Source organism: Colius striatus, chromosome 4 (genome assembly GCF_028858725.1).
Source record: "Colius striatus isolate bColStr4 chromosome 4, bColStr4.1.hap1, whole genome shotgun sequence".
NCBI lineage: Eukaryota > Metazoa > Chordata > Aves > Coliiformes > Coliidae > Colius > Colius striatus.
The window spans coordinates 61,154,258-61,174,602 of record NC_084762.1 but is presented as its reverse complement, the minus strand read 5'-3'; the positions used below and the strand labels follow the sequence as shown (position 1 = coordinate 61,174,602).

Genomic DNA, 20,345 nt, shown 5'->3' with positions numbered 1-20,345 from the left:
CTTTGGTGTTGCTGTACTTCTATAATAAAAATAAATAAAATACTCTTTTCTGTGCTACAAGCTCTTAACTGGCAGCAAGATAAGCCAGTAGACAGAATAGGCAGGATCTAAGACAGGTAATGTGCTGCTTTTTTGTAACAAACATACTGAAGCTGATCATATGTGACTTGGCTGTAATTCTAAGGCTTTGTCTAGCACCCTAAGGTGGGATTCTTCTTTGCAAACTCATTAAAAAAAGTCACCTGGCTAATATTAATATTTCCTGTAGTTATTAAAATGAATAACATATATTTATTAAAAGTGGTAATTTCCCCAAAGCAGAACAATTATGAAATCAGTCCCTGCCTGGAAAATCTATGCTTACTTCATAAGAATATATTTCAGATTCCTTAAAGGTGTTTATGTAACATGAATTAGAGATCAAAGATAACTTGATTATTACTGAGGGAAAACACTGGTTATGTTATTTAAGGATATACTGGCTCAGACTATGCGCTAATATGACCTTCAAGAAGTAATTTCAACTAGCCAGATGGAAAGTATGCAGAACTGATAGGAACCGTAAAACACAGTATCAATCTTTATTTATAGTTTGACCTTGTAGAATTAAAATACACACTATGTATATTAATTGAAAGTAAGTTCACGCTTTTTTCCCTTACAAAACATGATATATTGTTCATAAATTGAATTTTAAATTGGCTAGAGTAAAATTCCATCCTTGCAGAGTACAGAAAACTAATTCGTTATTAGTAGGCAAGAAGCAATTGTGTAAAATGAATGGAGGAGGGAAAGCCTGACTCCAGTGAAGCTCGTGGAGTTCTATCAGTAGCTTAAATGCACTGCTGATTTAATGTAAGCTAGTGAAATATAAGTAATCTGTCAAACAATGTGGAAGAAAACCTGACATACCTTTACTCTTGAAAAAAAACCTCAAAAGGCTTTATTTGGAATTATTATGTGCTTATCATGTTTTAAATTATTCCATGTGTGTATTATAAAATCATACAAATGCTTGTGATGTTTTTATTTCAAGGAACAGAAGAAAAACAGATAAAGCTTTTAAGATGAGGCAGTTGATTGTCCCCTCTCTCTCGTGTCCACATGTCCTTGTGAATATCCACGAGACAATGTGGGATTGCAGCTCTGCAAAAGAAAAAGGTGCATTTCTTAGCTTTGAAGATTGAAGTAAAATGGCCATCAGTTCACATCTACAAAATAGGTTTCTATGTCTAGAACAGATGAAAATCCTCCATATGAAGCATCCATTCTTTCCAAATGAGTTCCTCCTAAGCATGTCACTGCCTATAAATAACCATTATCATGTGAAATCTAAACCTTTCTGCCAGTATGCAAGTACTTATAAGAACAATGTATTATGCAAAATTAAATCACATGAATCATTTTGCAAAATCTGATTTTTAAGTGGGTACAGGCACTTCATATATTATTCAAAGAACAGAAATGTTCCCATGCCTATTATATTTAGGATTTTTTTTTTTAATGACAAAAGAGATAAAAAGTTTAAAAGCTGCTGCACAAAAAGACAAAGGGAGGCTTAGACTTAGAAACTACAGCAAAGTTTAGTTCTAAGCGTTAACGTGATGTACATTTCAATGGACCACATCACCTCACGAATTACTGTTTCTTCCTTAAAGGTCAATTCTCGGAATTCTGTTTGCCAGGAATGTCATCTCCTGTAACAGAAGTGGCATGGTTGTACCTCTTCATGTTGCAAAAAAAAACCCTAAAAAATTAACGTCAAGGATTTAAATGCAAATACAAAGTTCTCTGTGTATTGCTTCCGATAATACATTTTAAACTGTCTTTGTAAGTTTGATTTTCGAGTAGCTGTGCATTTTGGGCGCTCAAGGCTGGGCCATACAGACTGTTGCCGCCCCCCGTGGAAGAAGCGACAGAAAGTGGATCCTGCCCCAGGCAGACCGCTGCACCCTCAGCGACGTGCCCTCAGGACACAGCCCTTTGGGGCACCGACTCAACTCCCGCCACGATCCCCCTTCCCCGCTGGGACCCGGCCCCCTCAAGCCTCGCCCGAGCAGCGCCTGGCACGGCACGTGCTCAGCCCGCCGGGGGAGGGGAAGGGAAGAAAGGAGGGAGGCAGAGCGAGAGGAAGGCGCCGGCTCCCGATTCCACATGGGCAGCACCGCCAGCCGCGCCCTCTCATCACCTCCCCAGCGGTCCCTATCCCGGCCTCGCCGGCCACCGAAGGCGCGAAGAGGAGGGCGCATGCGCCAGGCGCGGCGCGCGGGGCCCGCTGGCGGCGCCGAGCCACCCTGCTGCGCGCGGGCGGGAGGAAGGGGAGAGTGGGTAGTTACGTGATGACGCTCTGCGTGTCGCCAGCCGCGCGACCCACGCAGAGTCCGTCGGGCTTGTGCCTCCTCCTGGGCCGGTGCGCTCGGGGCTGTTCCGAGTGGGGGCGGGCGGGGCGAAGGCTTCCTCTCTCCTCCTCCTCCTCCTCTCCCTCCTCCTCCCCTCCCCTCCTGCCTGCGTCCCCTCTCTGAGGGCCCGGCCCCTTCCCCCCGGTGGAGTGGGGCCGTGCGGCTGCGACGCCTCCTTCCTCCTCCTCTCGGCCGTGCCGGACAATAGGGGTGAGCGCGGCGTGTGTCTCACCCAAAGCGGCCCTTCCCGGCCGGCCTCGCCTCCATGCGCGGCGCCCGGCAGCGGGGCTGACAGCGGCTCCCGCCAGCGGCACCGAGGCCAAGCGAGCGGCGGCGGCTCCGGGCCGGGACTCGTCGCCTCGGGCGCTGACAGAGGCGTCCCGCTTCGCCGCCTCCCCCTCGCTCCCGGCGGCCGTTCCCGCCAGGCTTTGGCGGCGGAGGACAAAGGCCCGGGGCCCGGCGCGGCCCGGCCCGACCCCCGGAGGGGCGCGGGGGCGGTGAGGAGGCGCCGGGCCCCCGCGGGGTTGCGCCGCGGGCTTCCCCCCGCCGCCCCGCTGCGGCGAGCCCTGTGCGGGCAGGTGCGGCGGCGGGCGAGGCCGCTGCCCTGCGGCGGGTCGGCGCACGGAGGCTTCTTCAATGGAAGTATGTTACCAGCTGCCGGTGCTGCCGCTGGACAGGCCGGTGCCGCAGCACGTCCTCAGCCGCAGAGGGGCCATCAGCTTCAGCTCCAGCTCCGCTCTCTTCGGCTGCCCCAACCCCCGGCAGCTCTCGCAGGTAGGCACCGCCACGGGGCCCGCCGGCCAGCCCCCACTGTGCCGACGCCGGGGCCTGCGTTGAGTGCCAGCGCGGAGCCGGTGGTGCCGGTGGGCTGGCGGCAGAGCTGCCCCGCGGGCAGCCGAAGGGCCGCGGCGGGGGCGAGCGGCCTGCCGCCCCGGCCCAATCACCCCGGCCCAGCCGCCCGTCGCGCCTTCCCCGCATGCTACCGAATACCGGCGGTGGTGACGGGAACGTGCGGCATTTTACACCTTTATGGCTAGTTGTTGTTGAGGTTATCTCTTTAGCGTTGATTATAGTGCGAGCGGATGATTTCCTTGGGGTTTATTCCCAGAGCCAGTTGATTATTTAGGTGGTTTTTTTTTTTCTGTAATTTTAAAACTTGGGCTCTTTTCTGGCTTTTCAGCTTGAAATTCCTTGAAGGGTCTAAGTTTCCTATGGGGTTGCCAAAAGCAGCAGTGACTTTACTGAAATAATGAACATGCGTTGCAGTGTTTTATTTGGGATGCTAAGCTGTTTCTCCCTCCAACTATGAAGACTTGGCAATCCCTCTAGAAAGAGACAAAGATCCTGAGCTTTTTTCATTTCAACGGTATTGTTCTCTGCCCACATTACATCAGCCACAAGCGAACTATGCTGTATTTTGTTTCATCTGATCATGTTGGTAATACTACAAAAAGGGTCATTATAACTGTCAGGACAAAATAAAGGTTTTTCTTGAGAATGCTGCTCTACATTTCTGAATATGCGTTAGTATAGTTTCCCAGAAAACTGATAAAATTATATTCTGGTGGAAGTCTCTGTAGAAAACTTATAGTTACAGTGGAAAGTGTGTGTTCTGGTGGTAAGTCAACTGGTTTTGGCTTCTAGGGATTACCTATAATGTCTTGATTGAAAGGTCTCTTTCAGTTTTCTGAAGTATGGTGTCCTTACAGAAGATATTGTCTTCCATCTTTATGTGTCTAATGGTCTTTTTTTGTTCTTTACACTTTTGAGATATCTTATTAAGTTATTTTGGGGGTTTTTTTGTGAATTATTCTGCTTAATATATACAAATATAGAAAATATAGAGCTACCAGTCTCTTTTGGCATTGGCCCTGGTTTGGTAGCAGTGAGTCTCTACGGGTGTGTGTTTGGGAAGTAGGAATCAACAAAACACTGTGTTAATGACCAGGAATTTGAATGCGTATGGAAATAATTATTAGTAAGCAAATGAAGATGAGCATACGTGTACAACCCTCCCTTTCCAGAGCATGAATGTAATAACTAACAAAAACGTTGGGTTTAGGACCAATTAGTTATTCACGTAGCAACTGGGTTAGGATGTTTTTTCATTTCTACCACTTGGTCTGAGCTGTACTTGATAATGGTGAATTTTCTGTATGTATAAGTCATCTTGAAAGTCCAACCTATTTTAGTACCTTTTGTCCTGTGCAAATCTTTCTTGTTTGAAGCATTTAAGGCCTTCTGAGAAAAGGAATAAGCAAAATGTTCAAGGTGATGTATTGTATTTATTCTTTTTCTGCATGGTCTCCAGAGCAGGTGATACATAAAGTGTATACAAGCTTATCATATGAAATATGTCATTGACATTTAAGTTGGGTTGTATTTTTTCAAGCTTCTCAATGGATTCCCTGTTTTCTGAGCAATATGCTGCATATAAGTTAGTGAGTCACAGGAAGAGGTGCTCAAGTAACTTGTAAAAAGGTGAAAACTATATGTATGCCTGACCAAGCAGTATTTCTTTTGAGTAAACCTGAGAAAGAAGTTTATGCATTAATAAAAGGGAATTGAGACATCTAAGTGAGGAAGTCTTTACTAATATCCGCCAGTGGATTAGAGTACAGTTATGTGTTCCTGTCTTTACCTTTTTTCCTTTCCCTGAAGTCTCCCACAGACAATAGAATGTGAATGTCTACCAGATCTGCGATCTCAGGCTGTTCTAAATGATGGACTGAGAAGCAGTGAGATTAATGAATCTGAAATTAACTTCACCTTGCCAAGTCTTCTGTAAGACTCCTGGTATTCCAGTTCCTTTGCTGTTCAAAGAGGTCTGAACACTTACCAGTCTGTGATTTTCAGTCTTCTGCTCAAGCTAGCTTTAAGCAATAGTAAAACTGGAGGTGTGTATTCGCAAGTGCAGGGAGCCAATATATACAGCTAGAACTTCACAGTTAATACACATCTGGCAGATTTTCTTAAAAATATGTACAGTCTTGAAAATCCATTTCCCACTTAGAGATCAAAAGTGGAATGATTGAGGCATAAGATATCTGAGGCTCATCCTTTCAACAACAAAGTATATGGGAAACACAAGTGAGAAATTTGTGTGACATTAGACATAGTGTTTAATTGTGACAATCCTAAGCAAGCAAATTTATCTCTTTCAGTATATTAAGTTCCATTTCAGTTTACTGTTTTGTTAGTTTTGCTAAATGGGCTCAAAGTGGGCTGGGTGTTGCTTTTTTAAAGCTTAAAGTGAGTGATGCTGGGAATGACCTTGAGAATTCTGCTCTACTCCTCTCAGCCCCAGAAAGGATAAATTGTACTTACAGTAGTATTAGCAGACATTTGTCTAATCTGTCTGATCAATTTGTTTTTTAAGATACAGTCTTGTGAGATGCAGTGAGCTGACATAACTCATTATTCCTGAAAGTTAAAGTCCTGACATTGGGCATGTATTATGGCTACTTCCTTTATGCCATCTCTGATGCTTGTCAGGTGTTTGCTGATTCAGTTCACTAAAAGAGCAGAAAACCAATACAAGCAGGAAACAACATAGCTCTGCCATCTCTTTGAATAAAATAGGCTTAGTGAAGTTTGTCAGAACTAATGTAAAGGAGGGGAATGTACCACTAGTCTTTTGAAAACCATAAGAGCCTCAAATAATAGAAATTACGCAATCCTATTAGACAGCGTAACTGTTCTTAGTAATGCCTAACTGTTCTTGTCATAAGAGTTCTTAATAAGGAATTCACATCTTCCTTGTGATTTACACCTGTTACTGTCCCCAGTAAATGTAGAGAAGAGCTTATCTTTTTTCTCCTTGTGGTTTTATTTTATGTGTGAATTATTCCCCTGAAGTATTCTTTTCATTAATTTCGAAGTATTAACAACAAAAGAATAGTAGAAGTGACATCTGTTACCTGGAGGTTATTTGTGATATTCATTGTTCAAGTCCAGTCAAGTGAAAAGCTGCTACTGTATGGGTTTATTCAATTGAGTTAATAATTATGTCTTTGAACATGAAATAATATTAAATGCTAGTGTTAAAAGCTGTTTTTAAGGGCACTTGAATGGGTAACTGTTGAAATGACTAGGACGTTTCACGCTGGTGAGATTGAATTTAGGTTCACTTTGAGGTCAAGTGGATGTTAAGTAGTACCTTGGATTTTATGTTTAGGTTGTTCATTCCAAATGTTATTAAATGATCTTTTTTAAATTAAAGTTGAGCTTTCGGAGGACAATTTTGTATTCTTTGCCTCATCTGGTTTTTAATGTGTGTTGCTAATAGTAAAACTGAGTTTCTAAAACTAGTACTTATTTTGCATGAAAATTTTTAGTCTTTTTTTTTTTTTTTTAATGAATAAGGGTTTGTAATGAAAGCCACTTCACAAATTTAGCTGCAAGCAGGTTTAGATTGTGTCCTGTGTTGCATGCCTTCCCTGTCTCCCAAGTTGAATTGACATAAACAAATGAGTACGAAAACTTTGGCCTAACCTGCTATTTTTGACTCATTTCCATCACTGTGCCTTGTAACTGGTTCTGCACTTTCTTCAGCGCCTCCAAAAACGGCATCAGTGGTATCTAGGTAGCAGTGTCTGAATAGAAGTAAAGATCTAGTTTTGACCTTTCTATCCTTAAATGTTTTAGATTGATGGTAGAGAAAGATATCTCCTGAGGATGATACTATGTGAAGAAGGAATTAAGCAAATAATAGAAAACTCCAGAAATGTCGATGCTAAGTCTCTACCTAAAGCACCAATTGCTACTGTGTACCAGGTAGTACCAGGAGCTGCTACTTGGTATTTGATAACTCCGTTTATGATCCCTCTTTATTGAATCTCCATTTCATGCACTTAAGCAATATACCTTTATGCTTTCTGATTCTCCATGTGGTATATACCTGAACAGTAAACTGCAGATCATATTCATGGAAGTCTAGATTTGACTTAAAGAGGATACGGTGGGGGAAAAAGTTGCCAGGAGCAGGTGAGAGTATGCTGCACTGATGGATTCCTTAGTGAAAGGTACATGCATCCCTAGAAAAATGTATTGCCCAACATAATCAAGTGCTTGTCTCACCTTTTACTGTGTAACTCATCTTTTTAGTATTTATCACCTCATGCTATACGAGCGTCTTTCATTTTGCATGTAGCATTACAAGGTACCAGATATCATTGAGAGGTGTATTTTTATGATCCAAACACAGGCATTGATCTTTAATCCCACAGTTGCACCTTCTTGCTGGGAGAAATGGTGGCATGACCTATTTCTCCCTTTCAGCTGCTCATTTCCGCTTCTGCATTTTCCTCTTCTGCATTTTCCTCTTAGTTGTGTGAACTTCTCCCTCCCCCCCCCCATTTTTTTTCTTTTTTGTTATTTTTCAGCCCTGTCTGACTCATGGTATGATTGTGCCTGTTAGTAAGGAGGAAGCAATACCCTACAGTGCTAAACCAGGAGTAATGAGCAGTTGGGAGGCAGAAGGAATGCCTTAGGTTGGCCCTGGTACTGAATGTGGAACCTTACCGTAAACTCCTTTCTTTCCTCACCTGCTGTTTTTCATAACTTTTCTTCCATACCTTTATAGTCCTCTCCATCACTGTTTCTCAGTTGCTTACTCTTTTATTAGCTTTCTCCTGCAATTTCCTATATCTCTACTGCATGACTAATTAACAAGCTAAAATAGTGAAATGATTTTCATGATGTGATTCCTAGTCTCTGGATTAATTCTGTTGCTGCCATTCTCTTCATCTTGTAGTGTTTGTATCTGGTTGCTGAGATTGCATCTATTCATGTGGGAGACAGAAACTGACTCTCCCTACACACAGCATGGACAAGTTCTGATTGGGGATTTCATGCACTGCAGTAGTTTTATGTAGCGATTCATTTTTAAAATGCTCCCTGAGCTTTATGACCAATTAATTTTTTCATATGTTGTAGTGTAAAGCAACATTTTTACTTTCATTCTGCAAAAGGTCATAGCAGCTTATTTCATGGCCTATAATTGCTTGTGTAAGGTCAAAGCAGAATAATAGAGTCCCCATTAATTAGATTGTCTTAAGTCACCAGAAGTTAATTCTTCTTTGTCCAGATGGTGTAATAGTATGTTTTGTGCTTTGTATGAACTTCAGTTTTCTGATGCCATCTTTAAAGAGAAATTGGTTTGAGAAAAAAAGATTTGTATGTGCCACTTAAGTTGTGAAATACTGAATTTTAACCATAAACCAATTTTACAACAAGTCTGCATTAGCATATATGTATTTAGTGTTCCAGATGAACTAATAATCTAGTAATGTAATGCAAATACAGGTTGTTGGAACTAAAAATGTTTTGTATAGGGTGTCTGTTTCAGTGGCTTTTCTCTAAAAACCAAAACCAACCTGTATTTGCCAAGTAAGTCCGTTTTCTGTGGTTTTTGTCTTGGGGTGTGTTTTTTTTTTTTTTTTAGGTTACTTAGGAGGAGCAAGAGCTTAAGGTTACTCTTGAGTCAGTATGGTAATATGCTCAATTATGAGTTGTTAGAGTATCATAAAAATCATGTAAATTTCTGACATTTCTATTGTTCTACTGTTTTGGCATGTTAAAAATAATGTGGAGGACATCTGCAGTTGAATCTTTATTTCTTCAGTTCTTTGATTTTCTGCAAAGCCTACAGGGAAAGAAAAGCCCTGGTAACCATTAGAACGGTGATTTGTTAGAACAGTTCTATCATGTCAGTTACAATTGACTTATGGTTTTCTTGAATTTCTCTAGTAGCTCAGTATCTACAAGTTTTTACTGGTTTTCTACTAAAGTTGTAGGTTTCTGAATGTACTCGATCACTTCCTAGCACAGAGGATCTCAGATTCGTGACCATATTTTCAGGCCCTGCCTGCCAGTTTATGGCTTGTGTAAGAAACACCTTTTGGATTGGACCAAAGTTGTTGCATTTGCCTGCCTTAAAAATTCACTGAATATGCCTGGAAATAGTGAGTAATTTGGCATCTCAAATTAGATTTTTTTGTTTCCAGAAGTGTGAAACCAAAGTAGCAGGATTTCTTTACTGTGTAAATCTTTTAACACACATCAGTATTTCCACATGTGAATTTGTACAGCTGGGTGTCTAAGACACAGGTTCATGTATCTCATGATACAATTAAAGGAATGTTATGTATTCTGTTGGAGTATCCTTTTCTTATAATTGAGAGACTGAGAATGGACTTGAAGAATTTAATCATCTTGGAAATCATACTACAGAATGCATTTAGTGCAAATAGTCCTTTGTGTGCGTTCACAGTTAAATGAAATGGCAATTCTACTTGAGAGAATTCTTTTATATAAGCAAGTACAAATCATAGAATCATAGAATGGTAGAGGTTGAGAGGGAGCTTTAGAAATCATGTAGTCCACTCCTCCTGCCAAAGTAGGTCCACTTAGATTAGGTCACAAATGCTTGGTGTGTACATGGAAATGCATATAGGGTCTCGCAGGAAGCATGTGTCTGGACCAGGAGTTGAACCTAGACTTTGCAAATTCCAGTTCAGTGTTAGGCATGTAAGACCTCACAGGAGAACTTGGAAGAGTTTTTGTTTCATTAGATGTGAAGTTTTCCTCAGTTTGTTCTGATTATGTCATTAACAAGTAACTGCAGTGTAAATAAGCACCCTGTGTAATCCAACAAGGCAGCCTGCCAAAGACAAAATATTTTATTATAAAAATGCAATTCTGGAAAATTGGATATAAGGATTAGCTGGGGAACTGTTTATTTGTATGTTTCATTCTAGGTATATTGTAAGGAATTTGTAGCCAAATGTTTTGTTTTCAAGTAAGTTTGCAGCTCTTATCTCACCTTCCCTGCCCTCCCCCCTTCCACAGTCTGAGACTGACATAAGTTGAACTCCTGTTTTCCTCCCACTTCCCTCTGCTTTGTGTACCTGTGATAATGGCAATCTGATTTATTATCTTCCTGACCACACTCCCACAATAATTACAATTAAAGAGATTCGCGGAGTCTGCTTTTCACTGGAAGGTAGAGGGCAAATTCTTTTCTAAGCTCCTAGCTGAAGGTGTGAAGGAGCCAAAATTTACAGCAAGCCCTCATTTTCTGCATGCCTGAGCATCAGAAGGAGTGTGCTGCAATGGGAAGAATGAAGGTTGCTCTGTATTAGCAGATTTTACTATTTGTCCAGCCCCTTGCTGACAGGTGAGATATGTGGAGAGACAGAGAGGCTGTTTCCTCTACCAGTGGTTTTTAATTTTTTTTCTTCCCTGTAGCAGACATAGCTGGAGGCTACCCTAACTAGTAAAACTGGATATTTAACACATGTGAAATACAAGTTGTTGCCTCCTTTAGGGCAAGGGGTCAGTTCTGTCCCAAGGAGAAAAAAAAAAACCAAAGGAAGAGATACAGGAACCTGTTCTAAGGCTCTGAGGGAAAAGTTTATAATGGGAAGCTTGAGACTAGGTGGCCCCAGCCTTGAAACAGGAAAGGTTTTAGCGTCATTGTGCAGTCTCTGTCTGATGTTCTGGATCTTAGTTATGTTAGAAATTGAGGTGCGGATGGTGTTGGCATGTTGACAAGTATTTTTCTGAGGTACTCAGTTAAACTTCTAGATCAGAAAAAGTTAACACTCTTGCAAAAAATACTCTTGTTTTTTAATAATCTGGTAGTAGAGGGGCCACAGCTGTCATAACAGGAATGACACTGGCCTGTGTTATTTCTTACTTTATGTTTGTAGCTAATATACTCCATATATTGATGTCTTGGTTTACAGCAAGCTGAGGGAGTTTCATGTTTAGTCAAGCGTGAAGTTGCTCTACCATTTTTAAAAACTTTTCAGTAAATCTCCCATGTAACAGTGATCTAGTGATGCTGAAATGCCTGTATGTGGTAGTGGGGTCTTGCTGATAGTGCCCTGTCTTAGCTTCTCTTTTGGAATGGTAAAGCCATATAACTAGTTTTCCAGAAATCTGGAATACTTAAATTTCCTTGATTATTATCTGTGGAATCTTATACTTCAGATTTCAGCAACTGCAATAATTGATCACTGGAGCCCTGGCACAGGCTGTCCAGTGAGGGTGTGGAGTCGTCTTCTCTGGAGGTTTTCAAAACCTGCCTGGATGCGTTCCTGTGTGACCTGATCTAGGTGGACCTGCTCAAGCAGGGGGGTTGGACTAGACGATCTCTAGAGGTCCCTTCCAACCCCTACTATTCTGCAATTCTGTGATCTTTTTCTGGTATTGGATAAAGAAAAATCCATACAGTTTCTTTTATAACTGCAAGCTAAATAAAAAATGTCAGTGTGCAGACATAAGTAAAGGCAAAGAGTTTTCTTTGATATTCTTACTATGGGACATCTAGAGGGTAACTTTGGAATTTTGTTCTACCATTTCTTCTGTCGTAAATCTGAGCTACATTTCCTTTAGCATGGTGATAATGGGAATTTCTGCACTTTTCACTGCATCTAAATGGTATATTTATTCAGCTTTTTTGGGCTTGTTTTCATTTGGACAAAATAAACTGATTGCATCTTTGTCCAGATAAAACATTAGTATTTACCCTATAAATTGGCAAGAGGAAATGTTTGAACTTTATCTATTGCCTTAATTTTTAAAAAAAGAACACCCTGAACACCCTGAGGTTTTTTTACCTTAAGAATTCCATAATGTCCCAAATACTTACAATTATTGTTCCCCCAATTTTTCCTTCTCACTTTAAAAAAAAAAAGGTGATTATTTTCTGAATATTGTCACCTTATATCTTTATCACCAGATTATTGTGAGTTTTTTGCAACCTACCATAAATAAAGACTAGAAGTTAAACACAGCCAATTGCAGGTACTAAATTCCTTAAGTTTTGCTTGCAAGGAGTGTTTACTCTGTGATCTGTGAGTTTTAGGCAGGCTGTTTAAAGGAGGAGAAAAGCTTCATCTCCCTAGGAATGTTGAATGGTTGAAGCTATGGGTACCTTGGTGTTTTTCATTTGATGTTATAGCATTATTTTTGCAGCTTAAGTTGAGACCTGAAGGGATTTTTTTGTGCCTTGGTTAAAATTGTTCACCTACCACCTTTTGACACAGTAGATGGTAAGTGAAATAATTTGCTCTGCACTACAAGGCTAATCCATTTCCACAAGGTTTTTAGGAAAAATGATTTGAGAGGATTAGATGGAAAGTTATTATCCATGATTGGATGACTAAGTAGGAAAGACTATTATGCCTAATGAAGTTTAAGACTTTTTTTTTAGTCCTTCCAACCGTTGTATTCATATGACAGAATAGGAAAGAGACTATGTAGTGAAAAATCTGTTTGGATTGAAACCAATTTGGGAGATATAATGTAAAACTTTTTTCTATGCTGAATATGACAGAGGATCTGGTTAGGTTGGAAGGAGACAAAGATTAGTAAGCTAAAGAATACGTCTTAAGTTAATTTCTTAGTGTAATAATACACCTTTTTTGTATTTCTTTTGTAATGAAAAATAGGACAATTCCTTTAATTCTACCTGGCTTGACACTGCTGAGCTTGGTGCTTGGAGAGACATGGTTGTTGATGATTATCATTGACTGGAGCCGTAGTTTTTATTTCTAGTATTATTTTGAACAGATATTCTTTTTCAGGTAAGAGTTTTATTTAAAGTCTCCAGTCATAGTTTCAAGGCACTTACGGTGTTAAATGTAAGCAATGCTTGCACAGTAATTGCTTTTAGCTGCATATCTTTACTCCTCCTCTTGTGTTGACATTTGCACTCGTCTGATCCTGCAGAAAGCTAGTTTACTGAGCTTCAGCAGCAGAAAGCCCTTTCCTTTTTTGTAGAACTAATTTTTCAGCTGATCTTGCTTCTCCCTGGCTTTCTTGCTGGGTCTGAGGAGTGCAAGGAAAGGAACAGGAACATGCAGTCAGAGGCAGCACAATGTGTGGCAACACTGACTCAAGTTGTTTCCCTTGCAATTGGTGGAATGTCCAGAGCAGCTGACAACTGTGTGGAATTGTTTCACTTTCTCGCTAAACAAGAGTGGGATGAATAATTCCCTAGTGTTATTCAAATCTTCTAATGCACTGTATTATGCTACTTAGTGTTCTTGGAAAAGCATTGTGCACTGTCTTTTATACATTGTTATTATGTAACTTCAAAATCTGTAATTTCATCTTTCTTAGATGACTCCATGCTTCCGTATTTTTCAGGTATTGGCAGATAATGGAGAGATTTGACTTGGTAAAAAGAACATTTTAAAAAGGTTGTTGTTAACCTTTGAATAATTGTTTGATAAAGTACACTAAGTGAAAAGAATCTCTAGTTCTTTATTTGACCATAAAACATACAGTTTCGAAATACAGGTTAATGGACTTCTTCAAAATATGAAATTTTGTTTTTGATATATACATGAGTAGTACATTTAGAAATAATGTACAAATTAGAGGTTATTTTCGTATGACACTGAAAGCATATTTTCTTTCTGAATTTTTCTACTGAAAAATAGCTACGGTTGTTACAGTTTATAAATGAAATGTGTCAGAACATGAGGATCAATCATATCTTTTGTCTTTGCAGAATTGCTTAGAATAGTTAAAAGGCTTTCTGGTGTGTGTGGGCGTGTGTATATATATTTATATATTTATGTATGCGTGTGTATATATGAAAATAAATATATAGATATACATGAAAATGTGGTACTGAATAAGGGTCTGGTTTGTGCTGCATAGATTTGGAAAAGAGAAAAAGACAGTATTCATTGTACCATTAGCTACCAGGTTGTCCTGCATCCAGCACGTCACAGGACAAAATCATCTCCTAAATATATAAATTTCTGGAAGACTTGTTGCTATTATTTGGTCTTTGTAAGCAAGGAGTTTGTTAGCTCATTAGCCTCTGTCGTTATCAGTAAGGGGTTAGATGCATTTGGTCAGAATGCACCACAGCTAGAGACACATTTGTTTTACTGTGTTTGAAGTGCTTCAGGATGTTACCAGGTAACTCTTGTGTTTGCTCTTTTGAGTCTTTTTTTTCTTCCTTTTTTTTTTTCCTTTTCTTTCTCCAAATTCCAAACTGTTAGGTATCTCCTTCAAACTTTGCAGAGCTTGTCCTGAAGCATGTCTTAGGCCAAGGACAGTCATACCATAATAGCTCATTCTCTATGTTACTGAGTTGCCAAGTCAAACAAATTTGGATTGACTGAGTACATGTGTGCACAGTTGTTCAGCCATCCGTTTCAGCTGAATTTAGTAGAGCACGCAGTATGCTGATTATGTTGATTGGCAGAATTATTTTGAATCCCAGCCTGAAGTGCATCCAGTTCTGTGTAGGTATTTGTGGGTGGGTTTGTTACTGGGCCTATGTGGAACCCAACCCCAGTCCTAGGAGAAGTGCCTTGAGGGTGTTTGGATACCATATGCTGGCCTGCCCAGTGTAGCACCATGAGAACATTCCTGTGAGCTATCAACATACAGGAGATAAGATAGGCCCTGCTGCTGATATAGCTGTGGCAATAAATGTATTGGCTGCCATTTCATGCATGCTGGCATTTGTGAAAGAAGTCGTCATTGGTAGCAGATGATTGTTCTGCAGATCAAGTCTAACTTGGGGATGGCAAAAGGTCTTCAAGACTCACCTGGACATGTTCCTATGTGACCTGATCTAGGTTGACCTGCTTCTTCAGGGGGATTGGACTAGATGATCTCTAAAGGTCCGTTCCAACCCCTAACATTTTATAATTCTATGAGCATCCTTTCTTAGGATCTTTTCATGTATGCTGTGGAAGGTGTCTTGTAGAGGTCTTATCTGAAGTTTTCTTTGTAATATTTGTGAAAGCAAAGGGTGAGGACTGACTAAAGATAGGGTGTGAGAGTTGTGCCATCAGTATTTTCTGAGATTTGTCCCCCTTGGGAAGAAGTGGAAATCAGATAATTTGTGTGAAGTGCTTGTGGCAGAATACTACCTCTGCAGTTTGTGAGATTGTTATGTGTGATTTTGTTGAATGCACACATTGATCTCTTGTGCTGTCTTGCTTCTACTGCCTCGGTTGTGGTATTGCTTTCTTCAAGTTCCTATGTGGTGGCCCAGGCCCAGATACAGTCTCTCAAATGCTCTGTGAAAGTTTCAGCTGTCCTTATGGGTCCTGATACATCACTTTAGTCTGTAAGTGCCAAGGAGAATGAGTTTGGTAAATAAAGGACATGTATCTATTGCACAAATATGGATTATTTATTATAGCAATGTGTAATTAAGTTTTAAGCAGCTCTCTGCTTTTTATGAGTTCCACTGATTTCATTGCTTTGTGAAGGGAAGGAAGCAGCTCTGGTCAGAACAGAAAGCCATGGACTTAAAGGGCTTCCATGGCCATGTAGACTTGTGTATGTTGTTACATAGTGGCACGTATTTTGATCCTTGCTTTGCCTGAAGTGGTGTTCTTTGCTGATTATAGGCTATGCCACTAACTCTCAGCAGGGACTGAAAAGAAGTGTGTGCTGCAGAGAGTATGGCAGTAACTACACAGTACAGAGAGGCCTCTCGTGAGACAGTAGTTGCTCAGTTACAGTTTCCAGCTTGCTTCTCAGTTGCTTCTTCACTGTCTCTATATCAATTTTCTAACCTGTGTTTAAACCATATAGTGGCCTCTAGCACTGCCAGAGCAGTGAGACAACTCTTACTCTTTTGTTGCAGTGATCTTCTACGCCTCTCTTGGGGCCTCACAAGAATGAAAACTGCTTCACATCCATCTGGTCAGTGGTATTGTCTCATGGATGACAGAATAATCATACTCTCAATTTGGACCTTCTGTGCTGCTGCTAGATCTTGTAGTTTGAGCAGATCCAGGACTGCTGCCTGCATGCAGCTGGGATAAAGGGGCGGCATTTCATGTGTGCCTAGCACATAATTCACTGGTAGTTTCAGTGGCCCTGCCTTTATGGGGGGTGGTGCAGGATACAATATTAGGTGTAAAAGCTTGTGCTCTAACTGTGGAGTGACAAGTGTCTTTTGGAGCACTGTTGCTCAAGCACTCAGTAATTGGGGAAGTGAGATAGTTGTTAAGAGTCAAGGTGACTTAACTTGAAAAAGGAAAGTGGGAAGAAAAGACAGAGTCCCGGTTTTGTAATTGAGCTTGATTCTAGCGAGTGTTCAGATGAAAGTAGGATTATAGTTTCTAGTTTCTGTAGCTTTTTCCAAAACCCTAGCCTTCCTTTGACTGCTATGGGTCTCTGAACACCCAAGTCAACCAGTAGAGTATAAATTTGAACTAGTTGATAGAGGGATCATGAAATGTGCTTTCTTTTTTATGTTAAATTCCAGGCATCTTTCAGGATTTTATGGTTTAATCAGACCTTGATCCTCCATTTTTGAGTTGGGGAAAAATAAACATGTTAGTGAAAATTCATTGTTGCATTCATGTTGTAACATTTGGAGATCACGTTATGGAGATCTGGAGATGAAATGTTTTTGTAGATGCAATGGATATATAGTGAAGAGCTTATGTTACAACGAGATCAGGAATGAAAATACTGTTAAATCTGTGGCTGAGAAATTGTAGAAGAACTGTAGGTCAGGTAAGGGACTTTGTCATCTCTGCCTTAATAGCAGTGACTTTTCATGTCCTATGTGATCTGGTTCAAAGCTGCTGCTAGAGCACCTGTGTCCTCCAGCATCTCTATTCCCATCTCAGCATGCAGATACCCAGAAGTTTATCCCTTCACTTAGCTGTTATTGGAATCTTTCCTCTTCATACGTTCCCTTTCCAAGTCTCACAAAGTCTTCTGTAGCCTTCTCTGTCTACCACAGAATATGGTAGTTCTTCTCCGATGCTTTTGAGGGAAAGAGGGACTCTCATGCTTAGGGGAAGAGGGTCTGATCAGTAGTCTGTAGTCCTTCACACTTTGAGACAGAGAAGAATGAAGACACATGTGAATATTCTGGGGTCTGATGATACAAGCTGAGGCCCAGGACCAGAGATACAGAATTGCATTACTAGAATTAATAGAGCAAATATGTATTGTTTAGGATGAGTATGTGCACTGTGCTTTTTAATGTTAAATACAGAGAGGTAAAATATTTCAACAGTAGTGTGAAAGAGAAAAAAGCTGTTTGTGTAAAACTAGCAGGAAAGTAGTAAAGTACATAGTAGACCCTATCATTTAGAATGAAAAAACAAAGAGGGGGGTGTTCATTTGTTAGATTTTTCAAATATTTCAGATAGGAATTCCTATATAGTGGCTTTTAAGAACTACGCATGTTTTGGTTTTGTCCTTTGATTAGTCCTTTTGTCCTTTGATTTGATTTAGTAAGGATATTAAAGGTGGTTGAAGTGCAGCCCTCTCCTGGTTTCTGTAGCCAGTGGTAAAAAGACAGACTTGATCGTTTATTCTCTCTATCAGGTGCACATATACAGGCACACACTTCAACAAAAAAATAAAGGCATTTAAAAATCTTCTGTGTGGATGGACAAGCTTTGGAATTAAGAATTTTCAGATTTTCTACTTTAAATTTCCTGTAATCACAGAAAAAAATATGACAGAAAGATGCTCTTTTGAAGATGATTAATGAGTTTTAAATATTGTAAGAGCAACTCTTGAGGCCATGAGGCACAAACATGTTCTACACGATGGAATGTATCATTGAGGTTTCTAAAACTTTCAGTTCTATAGGGTAGATATCCCAGTATGCTTCGCAAGATATCTCACCATGATAGAATCCGTGAACTACCACCTGGAGAGCGATTCTTTAAATTGCCAGTCTGCTTTGTGATGTATATCTCCAAAGCCAGCTGACAAGTCAAAGCACTTGAACATCTGCAGGGACCACATTACATAAATGTGTTGGCACCATGTCAGTTCTTCCCACATATTCAAATAAAGCTGGTGTGGCTGTGCTGTATCTTCTTAATCAGCTTTGTCTGACCATCTAGGTGATTTGTCTTTGGAAATTATGTCAGTTACTTAAGAATTTGTGGTACCTATCATATTGACAAAGAAAGTGTGGTTGTAGAAAACTGAGCAGGAAGAATGAAAGCTGAAGAATCAGTGATCTAATTTCCCTTCTGGAAGATGAGACCTACAGAATGTTTTAATTATTGTGTCTTTTTCTGCAAACTTGTTTCAGGCTACTCCAGTTTATTAAAAAATAAATTTAATTTTCCTCTGAAGTGAACTTCTAAGATGTTTTTGGGGGAGTCTGTGTTGTTTATTGTCTGGAAAAGTGAAGCAACTGAATTTATTGCTAATACTAGCTGTCTGGAGTATAGGGTCCAGAAGCTGTATCTGTACTGATAATGTAAACAACTCCAGTTGCAACTGGAATATTTTTTACTATCTCAGAGTTTACAAGTTCATATAAGCTGGTTAAATTCTTTGCTGAAAAGTTAACTGTTACACAACTATGATACATATATTATAATTTGCAGATAGTATTGATTTAAATAATTTGGTGAAAAAAGAACTTTGTGCGTCATGGCAAATAAAAATAAATTCTCTGTCCTATTGCTTTCATTCAAGTACAATAGGTGAAGCATCATAATTACAGCTACTGGCATGCACAAGTGTTTTTGTTCCCAGGCTTGCTTTCATATTAGTGGAGTGCACTTTTTTGTTCAGCTGCTCTTTTTTCAGCTTTCAGTTAAAGCTTTCCTGTTTTCAGTAACTCTTAATATTTCACATCAAACCTCAGTATTTGTGTAACAGTTAACTTTCTATTGTTGGAAAAAAAGTGGAAATCTTACTTTAGTGTCTTTAAACTATAAACCTTAATAGGTGGTGCATAAGGTTGGTGGATGATAATTAATTTTTCAGGTGATTTATGCTTTCTAAAACAGGTTTTTGTCTTAGTCATTATGTTATAACCAAGTATATTATTCTGATAGTATTTTGACATGGGTTGATGCTATTCCTGAAAGTAGTCTCTTGATAGAAGATACCTAAGAGAGTTTGAGGATCTGCTCTTTTGGGGATGGCTAGGGGGCAGAAAGAGCCTCACCAATCACTGCATTTCTTCTGTGATGCTATGAGAAACTTTGTGTGTGGTTTAATAATTTTAGTTCCATTAATAGACTGTTCTCTTACCTGCACAATGAAGAGCCTAATGTAAAGTAATCATCACACAGATCCAGAATCTGGCACCCTTTTGTAGCGTACCTGAAGAGGAAAAGGTGGTTATTGGGAGGTAGTCAACATGGATTCACCAAGGAGAAATCCTGTTTGACCAGTCTGGTAGACTATGAGTGCATAACCAGCTGGCTAGATGAGGGGAGAGCAGCGGATGTCATCTACCTTCACTTCAGCAAGGCTTTTGACATTGTCTGTCATAACATCCTCATCCCCCCTGAAATGATGCACGGACACATAAAGGAAATGAGTCACCTAGTACTATCTATTGGAGAAGGTGGTAAGGAATCTGAGGAGCCTTCTGCACACATGATGCAGGTTTGACATGCATAGATTTAGTGCATACACGTAGACTGTTCTCACATTCATGAGTTCTAGACTGTTCTAGACTTTAGCAATCAAATGACTGCAGTGGCCAGAATATGCTGATGTGCTGTATGTGATACTAAGTTGGTCTCTGAAGGATTTCCAGATATCTGGCAGTCTAGATTAATAAATGAAAGAAAACTGGACAGGTTACTACTTAAGAACTTTGTCCAAATTGATGTAGTTCCTAGATGTCCTACTGCATACGCATACCAAAATGGAAACTGTCAGGCAGGGGTGCAAAAACAGTCTTCTTGCTGCTTGTTGAGGGAGGCAAGAATATGCCTGCCTTTCATTCTGGTTCCCTGTTTGTGTGAACTGTGAAGTAGACCCAAGTTTCTTTTGGATTAGTCTGATGATGATGGTGTTAAGTCTCTTCTCCTGTCAGTGAGTTAATTGTTATGAGAGGCAGTTAAAAGGCCGTGGGTGTTGTCTTCTCTTTCTTCAGATGTATACAGCATGTGAACTCTATGGATTCTTGAAGTCAATCACTTCTCCCAGCTCCTGCAAAAAGTT

General features: G+C 40.2%; 1 protein-coding gene across 3 annotated transcripts in view; it reads left to right on the top strand.

Annotated features, from left to right (window-relative positions):
• Positions 1-2,969: 2,969 nt before the first annotated feature.
• PDE7A (phosphodiesterase 7A) overlaps positions 2,970-20,345 on the top strand; it is a 72,914-nt gene continuing 55,538 nt past the window's right edge. For all 3 annotated transcript variants that reach the window (XM_061994774.1, XM_061994772.1, XM_061994771.1), the window contains exon 1: positions 2,970-3,173. In XM_061994774.1, the coding sequence (XP_061850758.1) occupies positions 3,036-3,173 (138 nt within the window). In that variant the 5' untranslated portion in view covers positions 2,970-3,035. The remainder of the gene's footprint in view (positions 3,174-20,345) is intronic.